This window comes from Betta splendens, chromosome 4 (assembly GCF_900634795.4).
Source record: "Betta splendens chromosome 4, fBetSpl5.4, whole genome shotgun sequence".
Classification (NCBI taxonomy): domain Eukaryota; kingdom Metazoa; phylum Chordata; class Actinopteri; order Anabantiformes; family Osphronemidae; genus Betta; species Betta splendens.
Window position 1 is genome coordinate 240,462 of NC_040884.2, and position 15,957 is coordinate 256,418.

At 40.9% G+C, this 15,957-nt stretch overlaps 1 protein-coding gene across 15 annotated transcripts in view; it reads left to right on the forward strand.

Moving 5' to 3' along the window:
• The window catches only part of map1sa (microtubule-associated protein 1Sa), a 56,858-nt gene that overhangs the window by 10,637 nt on the left and 30,264 nt on the right, over positions 1–15,957 (forward strand). For 3 of the 15 annotated variants that reach the window (XM_055508661.1, XM_055508664.1, XM_055508663.1), the window contains 4 exons: positions 1,723–10,496; positions 10,731–10,785; positions 10,861–10,911; positions 12,157–12,258. Coding sequence is in view for 1 of the 15 variants with exons in the window: in XM_029146028.3 (XP_029001861.1) it covers positions 12,157–12,258 (102 nt within the window). In the remaining 14 variants the exon portion in view is untranslated. Of the gene's footprint in view, positions 1–1,722; positions 10,912–12,156; positions 12,259–15,957 lie in introns of all 15 variants that reach the window. The other 12 variants (XM_055508655.1, XM_055508660.1, XM_055508656.1 and 9 more) reach the window with 7 other exon arrangements.

Below are 15,957 nucleotides of genomic sequence, written 5' to 3' on the forward strand. Positions count from 1 at the left end.
GGCTCCAAGTGCAGCAAAGCTAACAAGCTAGTCAGTTATCGCCAATTTTTCACTTTCACTTTTTTTTTCTCAAAAAAAGTTATAAAAATGTGGGTTTGCCTCATCTGCTGGTCTACCATCGCAATATCAAAGACGGGAAATGTGGAGTGGCATTTCCGGCTGCACTGAATTCCTGCTGAAAAGCGAGCTTAGGAAAAGAAAGGTAAAAGAACTAAAATCCCAGTTGTTGGGAAAGCAGTCATTTTTTACACAAGCCACCACCGAAGCCTCACTCTGAGTAAGTCACATCATCGTTAATAAGGCCTTCTAAGATGGAGAAATGTAAAAGTGCCCTTCAAAGCTCTCCAGCTGTCAAGAAGTCCAGTTACACAGTGTATACAGTGAAGCCATAGCTGAGGATTTAACCCAGCAAATGTGGAAGGACATTGGAAATTGCAAGTGTTTCTCACTGACTTTTTGACTTACCATCGCATAATCCACCAACAAGCGTTATGTGCTAAAATGCTCAACATGAAAGAGATCATGGATGTCGCAATGAAGATCTTCAAAGGCGGTTAATCCGTGCACATCTGGAGCAGGCTAATGGCGACCACTCTGACTTGTTGCTACACACTGACATGAGGTGGCCCAGTCGAGGGAAATTTCTACAAAGATTTCGAGAGCTCTGTCTGGAGATTAAGGAGTTTTTCTGTGTAACTGGACATGCAGAGTACAAGCAAATAAATTAGTGGCTGGTAGACTTGGCACTTTTAACTGATATGACAAACATGTTGAACGACCTCAATCTAGAGCTACAAGGAAAAGACAAAACAGTGATCAATATGATCAGCTCAGTTAATGCTTTCAAACGAAAACTGCAACATCTGTCCTCAAAACTGCAGCGCCATGATTCGGCAAACTTCCAGAACCTGGCAGCAGAGCTGTGCAAGGGAAGGCCTGTGTGCAACTTGACAGTACACACTACACAGAGCAGAGTAACAGTTGTCTGTCAGTTTGAAAAACACTTTCAAGATTTTGCTGGAGCCAGTAGCTACATTCATGTGCTATCCTTTTCGGAAAAATGTGGAGGTTGATTCACTTGCATCAAAAATTGCAACACTATTTTACCTGACCAATTCTGGAGTTAAAGATGAGATTTTAAAACTACAAGCCGACATTGAGCTGAAGTCCAGAGCTCATGGACAATTCTGGAACTTACTAGCAGAGGGGAAGTACCCCAACATTAGGAAATGTGCTACCTCCTTGACTGCATTATTTGACTCCACATATTTAAGAGTCAGTCTTTTCCCACATGAAGATAATTAAGTTCAAATACCGCTCCACTATGACTGATGAACATTTGGAAATGTGTTTTGAGGGTAATGGCAAAAGATGTACATAGTCACATAGTGGGGGAGTTGGCAACAGCTCCCGCACCATTGTTATCTTCGCTACCCCCACATACTTTCCCTAAAGCACCAATGGAATTTATTAGCTTTAAGCATTATTTTTTGTTTTAGAATGGTTAATTATGATTATTTATGACTATTAATTATGACTTAAAGTGTGAGCACCCCTGGTATAGAGTGTTTAGATTTTATATTTGAATTGTTATATAAACTATGTTTATCTGTTGTTTTAGCACTGTCCTGTTTAATTTTTTTGTCTGGTATTTTTTATCGTTACATTAGAGAAGGTTGTGACCTGCATAATAATTTCACTAATCTACAATTCTGATTGCAGTACCTTTTTTTTTTTTTTTTTTGATGAGGTGATGGCCACAGCTTCCATTTGGTAGAGCACTGCTTCTGCTTCTTCCAAATAGTGATGAGAACAAGGACCACCAGATCATCCCTGGTCATCTGTCTACAACTACACCTGTCCTGCTGCAGAAACAAATCTCCAACATAACCAAGTTCTCAACTACCCAGGACATGGTCTGTTTACCCAACCTCTATCAAGCATTTCCACTGCAAGGCCCTGCAAAAGCTTCTGTCCTCAAACCCCCAGACTTCTCAACTCACTCAGTTACCTATACATTGCGCAATGGAGTGTAAAGATAACCATTTGTTCCAGCTTTGGAGAAATGGTGCATTTTCTGGTTGAAAATAAAGTTGGCTTTGACTATTACATATTTCACTAAACTCTGTTTTTATGAGAGGAAAACACTTTTGTTCAGGAAATCATAGTATTGAAATTACCAGGTTTATATGGTAAGCTATAAAGTAAAGAACCAACCATAAGAAAAAAGCATGTGTAAATATACTGTAAATTAAAAATTCAATTGTTTAAAAAAATTCTTGATGAGCACTGCACACACAAAAAACACATATCGGATTTGTTTTTATTCGCCAGGTTTGCACAAGGGATTATTTATTTACATTATTTGCATAAAGGAAAGAAAGAATAGAATGAAATAAAAGTTTCTACTCAAATGGTAAATGAGTTATTCCACAGGTGGTCTAAATCCAACATACAGTGATTGTTTTATCCGTCAAGAAACTCTGCCTTGATCTACACACCAAGCAGGAAGAGATGGCAACTCAGATTCTTTACCCCAGGAATCCCCAGCGTCAGCTCACTAGATACACTTGATAAACCTGACAGTAATCTCTGTATCTCAAGAATGATCAAAAAACATTTCTAAAAAAATTACTAAAAGCAGTAAAAATATGTTTGGTCAATACATAATTTGAACCAATTCTTTGTTTCCAGGTAGGTCATGCAGTGATTGCTCTGAATATTAATGCACAATCTTTTAGTAAAATTATGCCAGAGCAGTAGCGCAAGTAAGACAAAAACAGATTTTATTCGATTATATTATTTCAGCTGTGTTGTCTATTAAGAGAGTTTTCCAGGTAAGTAATGTTATGAATATTAAAGCTGCATAGGCCATTTAGCACAAGTGTTAGCATTAGCAAATAAATTGAAGTAAATGCGACATTACCATTGAGACACATCTTGCATCAGCCAAAATGTGGTGACTTCAGCAGCCTCTTCAGCTTCAGGGTTGTACTATGCTATGTACTATACCAGACCAGCTGGCCATTGTCATAGCTCTGTTAGAATGTATTTATAAACCGTGCATGCTGTTAGTCCTGTAGTGGGTGTTCTTCTGTGGAAGATTGCGGTGGATTGCATCCTCGCAATGTCACACTACTGCCACCTTTATTATCCTAACCTCTGTGTCTGACTTGGCACGTAGAGAAGCTGCAGCATCATCTACAAGGCAATCAACCTGTTCATAAGGATTAAGGTGACTGTTCTCTGTGTATCTACAAGACATTGAGGCAAAAGATGATGGAATCATCTGCTTTAATCTCGCAACAGCATCATCAGATAGACATCTGCTATAGTAAGATTTCTTTCCAGCTGCTGCAAGGTCAAATATGCTAAATTTAATTAAAGTTAATAATAAATGGTCAGATAACAGAGGGGTTTGTGGAAGAACTATTAAATTAACAATTTCAACCCCATATGTCAGCACAAGATCCAGGGTGTGATTAAAATGATCGTTCATTTACATGCTGAGTAAAACCAATGGTGTCTATTAATGAGTTAAAAGCAGTGCTGAGACAAATACTGTCAATCTACATGAATGTTAAAGTCTCCCACTGCATTGACTTTATCTGTGCTAAGAACTAAGTCAGATAAGAATTTAGAGAATTCAGTTAAGAACTGAAGAAATATGGGGCAGTTGGACAATAAACAATACAACCCACAACTGGCCTCTGAGTTTTAGAGTCTGGGTGAGAAAGGCCCAAAGCGAGGCTCTCAAATGAGTTATAACTATGTTTGGGTTTAGGAGTAATGGGTAAATCTGAGTTTAAATTGATGCTACTCCTACTCCTCTAACCTGTACTTCTAGAAACATGATGGTTGATGTGTCTCATTCGAGTTGACTCGTTTAAACTAACATTCATCCTGCTGCAGCCAGGTTTCAGTGAGACAGAACAGATCTGTTGTGGTCACTTATCAAGTCATTTAATAACAGGGATTTAGATGAGAGATCTGATATTTAATAAACCACACTTTATTAACTTACACTTTATTAACACTACTCTCGACAGTTCAAAACACAACAAGCAGCAGCTCGTAACTTTACTCAAACTTCACAGCACAATTCACTAGAATGCCTACGGAGCAGCCAACACTCACTTTGGGAGGACTACCTACGAGGCAGTCGATTCGTACGCTGCCTTACCTGATCGGCTGCCTTTGTTCTACTAACGGGGCCGTTACCTGCGCACCACAGGGGGGAGGCACGCTGAGCCACTTCAACAAAACCTGTGTGAGTCTGTGTTTATCAGTCCTGACACAGGCCAGAACCAACACTGGTACTGTGGGGCCCAATAGTCCCAAATAAGGCCCAATAGGTCTGAGGTCTGTCAGAAGGAAGCACAGAATTTTGTGTGTGAGCCTGTGTTCACCAGCCCTGTCACAGGCTGTGCTGTGGTCCTCTCATGGAGACATGAAAACACACAGCAAAAACACTGGTACTGTGGGGCCCAATAGGGCCCAATAGGTCTGAGGTCTGTCAAAAGGAAGCACAAAATCTTGTGTGTTCCTGTGTGTTTCTGTTACAGAAAGGAGAGTGCGCCCACTTGTATTCAATGCATGTAAATGAATCTGCTCAGCCACAGAGCGAGTGAAGCCGCTTCTCTCAAGTGCTGGAATGGGCCACATTGGAGTTCTGACTCTTTCGGTAAAAATGATTGTATGTTTCACTCTGGGAAAAAAAGACATAAGCGCACCCACTAGAACAACAGCTTAGCCAGAGTGGCTGGGTCATTGTTGCTAGCTTCGTAGCTCACGTGGTAGAGCGCTTGTCTTGAGATCCAAAGGTTGGTGGTTTGATTCCTGGCCTGGCCTCTAATGATGGAAGTATTTTTGTGCTCTGAAAAGAGCAGTAAGTAATTGAAATGTATTTACTCACTTTGTATTATTAATTTTTACTTATTGATCCGCTGCTTCCAGGGATTTCTGTTGTCATGTTTTTTTAGTGCGTGTTTTTGGTTGGGTCAGATGCCTTTTATTATTTGCATTTGTGTAAAAGTGTTTTTTTATTAACAAATGTCCCAAAAGAAAACACCTCAGGTGTGTTGATGTCTCTCTAAGATGGCAAAGTGAAACAGAGGTTCACACAGGTTTTGTTGAAATTGGTCAGTTCCCCCCACCACAGCTCCCAGCTCCCCCCTGTGTTGGTCCTTTTACGTAACAAAGGGAGCAATTCACACCTGTGTTAGGATGTCAGGTATACCTTCCCAGACGTTTGACTGCCCTTTAGGTTCATGAGGGGAGAAAAAAAAATCCAGGCATGCTAGTTAATTGACCATTCTGTCCTAACCTTTTTTTCCAGTTTCTTCTTAGTATCCGGAAGCTAGTTTTCAGCTCCTCTGTCCACATATACAGTGGCAGCGGTTCAAAGTGACTAGGGTTTTTACTGCAGTACCGCCGCGTCGCCACGGCGCAGCGAGTGCGTCGCTGACTAAAGATTTTTAATCCTGCAGCCGGCTGGAAAAAATCAGGACGCTAGTCTCGTTTTAACCACCAGGTGGCGCAGCGTTGATTAGAAGCCTCCAAAGCACTACAGCGTAACTGAGGTCCGACTGTTCATTTCTACCTGTAACACACATATATTACACCAGACCTATTTTACTATTAAGTCTTTACTATTAAGTATCTGTTGTGTGCTAAAACATGGGGAGTGTGAAGGGCAACAACTTGTTGATGGCTTAGCTGTTTTCTGTTCACTGCAAAGTTATAATCGTTCTGTGTGGTTTAAAACAGGCAGCGCCACAGCAGCAACACATTCTTGTTTTCATTCTCCTCAGCTTTTTCGTGTCTTTAAATAGAAGGCGTCTCTTAAAAATATGTACACACCCACCGCTCTAACATCTGATACAACATATTGGCTTCACATAATACCATGATTATGCGTCGCGGTTTAATTAATATAATTTGAATGCGCAAGTAAAGACGTAGAGCGCAGTCCATCTGCGACTACAGCCGCTTATTTAGGTTTTAAACTTCCACAACTTGTTAATGAATGTTTTCCAATAGTCGTAGATTTTACGTAAATAACCGTAATAATCATAGGAATTTGTTTTACAGCAGTTGTCGGTCGTAATTTTGACAGGACGCCAGAAATCAGCAGATCTACAGCGACGCATTACAGCAACATGTTTGTTCCTACGCGTTTACACTGTGTCTGCAGAACTGCAGTTTGACTTGTTTTGACTGTGCGTGTCATTGTAACTGAGTGGCTGAGAGACTTATTCGACCCGTGTACGTTTCAACATTTTTATTTCCCATCCGTCCATCCAGCCACTTTCACCGGCGTTTTCGTTTCTCTTTCGATGAGCGGCAAACGGATTTTAATCAAAGCACCGCCGAACAAACCAATAAAATAGGCAAAAATATTTGTTTTTTACAAAAAGACACGGAATTGGAGTTAATATGTTTTATTGTTTAGAGACAAACGGAAAACAAAAAGTCGTTCTCTCGTTACCTCTGCTTATAATTTGGTGGCGACATCAAACTCTTACACAAACACGTGACGTGTTTCGGAGTCATGTGTCCAGACAGAGAGTGACCAATACACAAATGTATGGATGTGCAAATGCGGGCTACGAGAGGAACGGGGGAGTGGCGCACTAGATGTAGCGAGAATTTGTTTTGACTGTGCGTGTCATTGTAACTGAATGAGTGGCTGATGTGACTTATTCAGCCCGTGTACGTTTCAAAACTTTGATTTCCCATCCGTCCATCTATCCTGAATAAAAGCACCGCATTACAAACCAATAAACTGAACAAAAATATTTTTTAACAAAAACACACGGACTTGAATTTTAAGCTGTTTTTTTCGTTTAGAGAAAAACGAAAAACAAAAAACCTCTGCTTTTAATTTTTAATGGAAGCTCATCCGTGGACGGGTCGCGGGGCAGCAGTCGTAGCAGAGAGCTCCCGACTGCCGCTCGAATGAAACACGAGATCGAATGAAATGTGATGTGTTTCGTACTCAAATGACTTGGATCTGAGTTCGACCAAGCTTTTGCTTGTCTCATGTTTGCTCACAGTCGCAAAGGAAATCTACACACCCCTCCCCCTCCCCGTAGAGGCGCATAGACATGCTAATGTGTTGCTACTACTCGATCAGCAGGTGAGAAATACCTCAGCTCCGGGACAAAGCTCCGTGGGAGACAGGGCAGCATCAGGCGACGTGATCAGCTGCAGGTCTAAGACTCATTAATGCAGCAAGTAGTTTGTTCTACATACGTTTACTCTGCAAAAATAAACACATGTATTTATCGTAGCTTTCTGATCTAAGTTATTTGTAGCACTTCGACATTCGTTTAAAATATGCAGTGCTTTTTAAAATGAAAATACTAATATTATTATTTATTACCTTTATTGTAAACACAGTATTAATTGAACAATTTGGACTGGCGAAGATTTGCGCTTCTTTCATAATAATCATGGATAATCAAGGAAGAAACTGCAGTTCATATTTGTTATTCAGGGACGGTTTAATAAAGATTCAGTGTGGTTTTTGACTGAACTGTCAGCCAAGGTACGTGCATTATCAAATGAATGCGCCTGTCAGCGGGGAAGACATCAACTCTATTCAGTCGCTCTTCAGTCGCTGCTGCCGTCTCCTCCCCAGTTCACACACCTTAACACTAGGACTACTGGGTTTTCTAAATATACCAGTTCCTACTACAAGGTGTTCCTACGAAGTTAACCAGCTGTTTATTTCGTTATTACTCCTTTCACCTGTACCACATAAAGTCATTGCAGAGCTACAGCCATGTTCCCACAAAGTTAACCAGCTGTTTATTTCGTTATTTCCTCTTTCATGACCGTCTGGTGAATGAAAGTGGGCGTGGCCATCCACGTCCCAGAGCGGTGACACTGGGGGATGGGAAACGCTCATCAACACGCAGGACAAAGATCTGCGTTTCTCTGCTGCTACAGCCTCGGCTGCGTTGGGTTGTTAGTGTCCCTTTCACCTGTACCATATGAAATGTGTTCCTACGAAGTTGCTCAGCCGCTTTCAGAATTCCCCATGCAGGTTTGAACAGGGCAAACATTATTTTTATTTACAAAAAAAAATTAATACGTTTACAGATTGACCGGTGATGCCGCACAGGTTGCTCTCAGTTAAAACAGCTGTTTGAAGCAGGGAAAAGCGAGTTAGCTGCCCTTGTCGATGCCTTGACAATGTTTTAGCATCGGTTAGATCTCTGAGCCCCGACTTTTATGTCTTCTTTGGATTAAAAAACAAATGTTGAATGTTCTCAAATAATATAATATTGCCGCCCTCCGCGGCTCCCAGTGTTTGTTTTTTTCATTTAAAACGTGGGTGTTACCGGTGGCAGACTTCTGGTCTAGATCATCCTTATTCACTTTTTTAAATTGTAGTAGTGTAACCTTAGTTAGTATTCCTTTTTATTTTTTTTTATTTTATGTTTGGGAAACGTGACATTTCAGCTACTGTGATTTTATTTGTCATCAACATTAGTTCCTACCTGTCCTTGTTGACGGGGGACAAGAAAATGTGACGCGCGTTGGATAAGCGCGGCGTAAAGACAAAAGTGTACATGTGCCGTACTGTTTTGCCGTGTGGTGCATTAAAGAAGCATTCCACGTAAAGAAAATTGCCCGTACCAACAGCAAGAAATCAGGGTTACAGTAGCTTGTCTGCCATAAATCGAACGCTGCACGCGGGAGGGCGCACCGTTCAGCTTCCTATTTTCGGTTTTAAACTGCCATAATTTGCCATAATTTACTTACGTTCATAACTTCATACTATAACGCGACCAGCGGTTCATGGTCTTGGCGATTCATGCACTAAGTAATACAACGTTGTCATCTCGTGATCACATGATGATGATGAGACGCTGTTTTTCCAATAATTAAAATAAAAAAGCTGCTTCCACTCAGACTCGAAAAAAAAACGTTGTGGCCATGCACGTTAACCACTAGGCCACCAAAGACCTGATCATTGGTTGTTCTACAAGAGGCTATATGACGTAAGCAACTACGATGTTTCAGGACCAAAAGTGGGAGTCAATCGCCACCTACAGGCCAGAAGGACGTAACACACTCCTCCCGCAGTACAAACCCGGCACTGACGCGGCAGATTTGAAACCCAAACACGGTGGGGGTAGACACTTTTACCGGCTGCCTCTGTAGCCCAAAACTGGTGCATAGGATGTGTTGAAATTGAGCACAGGGCTGTTCAGTTGTTCACACAGGCGTGTGGTGCAGACCACCAGCTGTCTACTGCACACATCTACTGTACGCTGGCCCATTGTCGGATCCCCGCGCAGCCGGCTGCTGTACAGTTCTGTATTTGTTCATGTGATTTACATTAGCTTGAAGCTTATTTCTAATGGAACGGACAGTGAACTTTTTTAAAGGTTTCGCATTTTCGCATCGCGTTTCATAACCACGTCGAGTGGAAAAATCTGACAAAGGGGATTCACCATCCTGTGCTGCAGTGGAGGAGAAATACTGGAACCTTTAAATACAGTAAGTTTGCTATTTTTTTCTCGTTTGGCAGTTTGTCTTACACAGTTATGAGTGATTTTTGTATAAATGATTATTTTATTATAATTATAATTTATAATTATTAATATTATAGTCTTTGTCACTGTCATACAAGGATTAGCTATTGCTTTTGCCATAGTAGCGACACCACCAGTAGCAAGTTATTATTAACACTAGCTAAGCAGGGTCTAGCTAACTTAACTTGGCCAACTTTTATTAGCTGTTTGTGATCTTTAGTGATTGAGAGTGTGTGCTTGTAACTTTATTAGCTAATTTAATTTGGCTGATTAATATTATTATTATAATTATTAGTGAAATGTGCCACTTTTCTTGGTAAGCCAATAGTAAATTAGAGTGTAGGTGTTTTTTTTGTTGGTTAGTCATTATGGATCGTCTTTGCTTGGTACTTAGAGATAAATCATGTCTGTGTCTGCCTGAGTGAAGTTAATGATTAATGTTAGTACTATATGTGCACTTATTGACGGGTAGTAATTACATTCATGAAGATTCCATAAAAATTAGTAAAACTAGAACTAGAACTTTAACAGTATGTAATTATGTTTTTTAGCAATCATGTTAATATAATAACACTAAAATACATAAATACAATGTCCAGTTAATTTAACTGTAATTCAGCCAAAGGGTTAAAAAGCACTGAATCAGATATATAAGTCTTAGCAAGTTCAGTTTTATGAGATGTACACGTACATTAGTAGTGCTAATCTGAAATGCCAGGAAAACCAAATTTGATAAAAATGTGATGATATAAACAAGTACTGTCTAAATAGGAAAACATGCAACTTAAATCTTTGCTTTTTTGTACCTTTCTGTCATTGTGGGTGCACCCAGAGAATAACAGTGTTTAGGCTATGTTCATCTGTGTTTATCTTGGTTTCCCATTTCTTCCTCTTACAGTGTGCAGTTCGGAAGCTGACTTCTTCAGATACCATTGTTTTTTTCTAGTAAGCCTTGCATATTTATTTTACATTGCACCATTTGCCTAACATTGCATTTTACTCATTTAATTTTGAAGTTAATCTGTTCTACTCCCTCTTTACTTTTGTCCTTGGAAGTTGTAGAGCTGCATGAAACCTTGGGTGTCTCATGGTTTTTCTTTGATTACCTCAGGTTGTGGGACTCTTTAGCATGTCAACTTTTCCAGTACTTCAATTCAGTGACAAAATCTCTTTCTGCAGAAAACATGATGACACCAGTTGGAATGATGCAAACCAAGATATGTGCTTTAACTTGGTAACATTGAAAATTAAAATTTAAAATGCAAACTCATCACTCTAGGCACTTCACTTATTTTACCTCTTTTAACAGATTTATCAGTATGCTAAAAAGATGTCATGCACCCACATGAAGGATACTAAGGTAAATGTATGCATATCACAAATTGCAAATACTGTGTTAAATACATAGAGAAGATCAGCATATTAAAGGTGTTTGTTTTTTGCATTTACTCTAGGTAAATCACCAGCAGACAGTTGCTTGTCCAGTACGTCTCTTTCTTCCACTGAAGAACAGCTCTTAAACACAAAAGGATGATGTGCAACTTTTGGTAGATTTGTCATTACAGAAGCCTGAAGGACCAATGATGATTTATGATTTTTGTCACCAAATTACCAACACTGCCCAAGTGATGCTCCTGAATGAACATGTGGCATTGATTGTAGATAAACCTCTGTAATTAATTAGTTAATAATAAATAATAACATGTTTGAGTTTGTTGAATGTTGGTGAAGGTTCTCATCATCCAGGTGATGTCATCGCAAATGGACTTCTTTCTGGAGTAGAAAAAAAAAATTCCACAGCTTTCCTCAAGCTTCATGGACATGTGGTAAATTTTTTCTACTCTAAAGAAAGAATTCCAGGTGCATTGACCCAACTTCTTCTGAGTCTGTGGAATGGTTGTCAGTGTTTTTTTTGTTGTCAGTTACTCCTGGGTGGCTGTAAAAAGTGTTAACCATTTAGTGTTAATCAATATAAGTACAGTAGTATTTAAGCAAGTGTAATATGTACAAATAAAATATTAATGTGGTTTATTAACATTTGGCTAAAAGGTGTTTCATCAAAACTGCTATGGCATTTCTAATATAAAGATGCATATGATCCTGCTGTACATAAAGGATTAACTGGGTAATTTCTCAACACTTAACTCAGAATCAATTGATTTATAGTTGAACCAGCATTGATTTTACGTTGGATTTTCATCTATTTTCTAACATGACATATTCCAAGTGAATGTGACACGGGTAATTCCCAAAAGACCCACCTTTATTGTCTTCCAAAATAACTGTATTTCTGATAAGAAGCAAACAGAAGGGTGAGATAAGGTTGAGGCTCCTCCGAGGAGAAATAAAGAATTAAAAACAATTCGGACAAAAAAAAGAACAGAAAATGAGTGAGTCTTTTTACTTAGGGTTAGAAAAGTTAAAAAGAATAAACCACAGGAGCATGCTAAAACGTGCTAAAAGACTAAGATTGCTGCTCAGCGTGCCTTCGTTCTACCACAACGAGCAGTTATCTAGTTATATTTATGTTTTGAAAACAATCTGGCATCTCGTTTGAGTCCAACAGGGATGCTGGTCAGTGATGAGACAGTTTGTTGTGTTTCAGGTGTTCGCTGCTGGCCTGTGGATCTGGATGTTTCTGTACTGGATCAGCAGCTGAAACTCTTTGTGTCTAGACACTCAGCCTTTCTGTCAGAGGACGTCCCAGGTGAGAGTCTTCACTTGCTTAACGGTTTTTCTTTTGAATACATTTCAAGTTATATTAAGTTAAAGTTTGAAATCTGTGTTAAATCATGTCTGTGTAAAGGCAAATCAACAGTTTATTGGATAGCCATTGTTTATTCTTGCATACACATACAGCACTAATATTCAATGGCCGGAGGACCTGCTCTCAATTATTTGGAATACAGTGACTTCTAACGTGCACTAGCACAGTCTGATATTTGTAGCTATTTGTATGAGCCAGAGTACAGCGGAGACGAGTTACACCGTATGAAGGAGAAGAAGGCTATAAACACACACACACACAGTCGGGAAACCTTCTGATCGTGGACCGAGGGTAATGGTGGTAAAGCTGATGAAAGAGAAAGATAAGGCACGCATACTGCAACAAGACAAGAAGTTGAAAGGATCTAACATCTACATAAATGAAGACTACACAGAGACTGTGAGGAAGAAGAGAAAGGAGGTAATGCTGTGGCTTAGGGAGGCCAGGGAAAGGGAGACATTGCATTCCTACGGTATGACCTATAGGTGACCCGACCTCAGAACCTGGACCCACAACCCAAGACCAGCACGCTGAGGCAAGGAGAGTATGGAGAGGCCGGACCCTCAGTGGTATGAATAAGTACACTGGTATACTAATATCTGTGAAGTCAGATGAGTTGGAACAAACCTTAAGCATGACACACACAAAGGATTTTGTTACAGAGGATCATAGATTATGATAGACTGAAAATGGAACTGAACACATTTGGAGACACTGAATATCATTACACTGAAGATTGATTCCCCATTGTGGGACGAATAAAGGACTATCTTATCTTAAGATAACTATCATGAAGCGGATAAATATATTGACCTTGAAAAGAACTTTTGAGAATTTTGATAATAGCAGCATGTATTACACAGATGAGTTTAACAGTAATGTCTAGACTTAAAGCAAATCATCATTAATACAATTTGAAGGTCTTATCATAATTACATCATAATTAATAATGTAAAGAGAATGTATTTTGACAGTGATGGTTACGATTTAGGGTGTATAAACAGAGAAACAAAGATAGGAGGGGGTGTTCCTTATATAGATAAAATCTGAGTTATGAGAGAGTAGAGAAAAAGACGAGGGTGACCAGAAGTCTACAAGTGGAGGGCTTTCAAAAAAACTGCAAACATGCCCAGGTCTGGTCGCCCCGGCAGGTTCACCCCAAGAGCAGACCACAAGATGTTGAAAGAGGTCTCCAAAAAACCTAAAACGTTAGGAACTACAGTAGGTACTGGCGACTGTTAATGTAAAAGTGCATGCCTCTACGATCAGAAAGAGAAAGTTTAACCTGCATGGGAGGTGTGCAAGGGGAAAACCCTTGCTCTCTAAGAATAACATCAAGGCCAGATTGACATTTGCCAGAGAGAATGTGAACCAGGACTTCTGGAATAATGTTCTTTGGACAAATGAGTCAAAAATTAGTCAGTCAACCAAACATCAGATGTTTAAACTTTATGTATGACGGGAGGCGTCCAGGAGGCTTCTGATCCAGATGCCCGAGTCACCTCAGCTGGCTCCTCCCTGGTGACAGAGCTCCTTACCCTCTCTCTAAGTGTGCGCCCAGCCACCCTGTGGAGGAAACTCATTTCGGCCGCTTGTATCCACGTTCTTGTCCTTTTGGTCATCACCCAAAGCTCATGACTATAGGTGAGGGTTGGAACGCAGATTGACCGGTTAATTGAGAGCTTTGCCTTTCGGCTCAGCTCCCTCTTTACCACGACAGACACAGTACATTAATGCAGCCGCCGCAACGATCTGTCTGTCAATATCACACTCCTTCCTTCTCTCACTCGTGAACAAGACCCCAAGATACTTGAACTCCTCCACCTGGGGCAGGAGCTCTCCTCCAGCCTGGAGAGAGCAAACCACCTTTTTCCAGTCGAAAATCATGGCCTCAGACATGGAAGAACTGAATTCTCATCCCAGCCACTTCGCACTCAGCTGCAAACCCCCCTAGCACACGCTGGAGTTCCTGGCCCGATGAGGCCAACAGGACAATGTCGTCTGCAAAAAGCAGGAACGCAATCCTGTGGTCCCTGAACTAGACCCCCTATGGCCACTGCCTGCGCCTAGAAAGTCTGTTGATAAAAATAATGAACAGAACCGGTGACAAAGGGCAGCCGTGCCGAAGTCCAACATGCATCGGGAACAGGCCTGACTTACTGCAAACCAAGCTCCTCCAGTTGTACAGAGACCGAACAGCCCTTAGCAAAGAGCTTCGGACTGCATACTTTGCATTCAGTCAGACGTTCCCAACAGACCCTCACGATATGTTTGGGCCTGCCAAGTCGTTCCAGCCTCCTGTTCCAGCCAGCGGATTCTACTCACCATCAGGTGGTGATCAGTTGACAGCTCAGCCCCTTTCTGTAACCGAGTGTCCAAAGTATATGGCCGAAGGTCAGGCGACACGACTATAAAGTGTATCGTCAACCTCCGGCCTAGGGTGTCCTGGTGCCATGTCCACTGATGGACACCCTTATGTTCGAACATGGTGTTAGTTATGGCCAGTCTGTGCCTAGCACAGAAGTCCAATAACATCACACATCTCGGGTTCAGATCAGGGAAGCCGTTCCTCCCAATCATTGTGTCAGTGTCATTAATCATGCAAGCGTTGAAATCCCCCAGATGATGGGATCCTCAGTTGGAGTGCTTTCCAACACTCCCTCCAGAGACCCCAGGAAGGCCGGGTACTCCACACTGCCATTCGGCCCATAGGCACAAACAACAGTGAGTGACCTATCCTCGAGCAGAAGACGCAAGAAAGCGAGACTATTTCTAGTTGGTACCAATCAACCTCTTGCACAAGCTCAGGTTCCCTCCCTGGCCTGTCGCCCTGGAACTGTTTGCCTTGAAGCGCCTACCAGGGCCATTTAGCTCCAGACAACATAGCTCCTGGGGCCATTCAGGCACACAAACTCCACCACGTTAATTTTGATTTTACCATACGCTCTGATTATGTATAAAGCCAGGAACAAATTATTACATAGTGAAATTCAAAAACTATTTAAGAAAGAGTAGACCAGGTCTGGTTAATTGTTCTGGTCGAAACAAGAAAACTCGGGTTGGAAACCACTGAACTCTGAAAGATGAGTTTGGGGCAGACTAGCACTGACATACAAGACATACCACCAGACAGCAACATTACAAAATTAATGACATGTAAATATGGTGATGTAGGCGTTTTTATATCTCAATGAGTGGGTAAATAATTATGGGTATAAACACGGATTGAAAGGTGAGGTCATGGGGTAGGACTAGATAAGTCTAACTTCTTTCAACTCCGTTCAAGCATGTACTAGGTCATTTGAAAGCTGAAATGCATTTTCTTGGATATATTTGAAATTATGTATTGGTATATCAACTACTTTTAGATCTTAATAAAAAAAGTGTGTATGTACGTATATACATGTTCGTGTGTGTATATTGGATAGCTCTATCGGTAAAGTCGCAGGACTTTTAAGGGTGGTCCCCGGTTCGAATCCCCGTTCAGGCGAATAAGCATCCAGTGTTCAAGCTACCGCCTACCTCATAATGATGAGAGACAATGAACCACAAGAGATACCGGCTCAGACGTCGCCCGGTCTAACAAGGTCTGCGTCAGGTGTTGGGGAACCAGAGCACCATGGCAAGAAGTGGGCTACT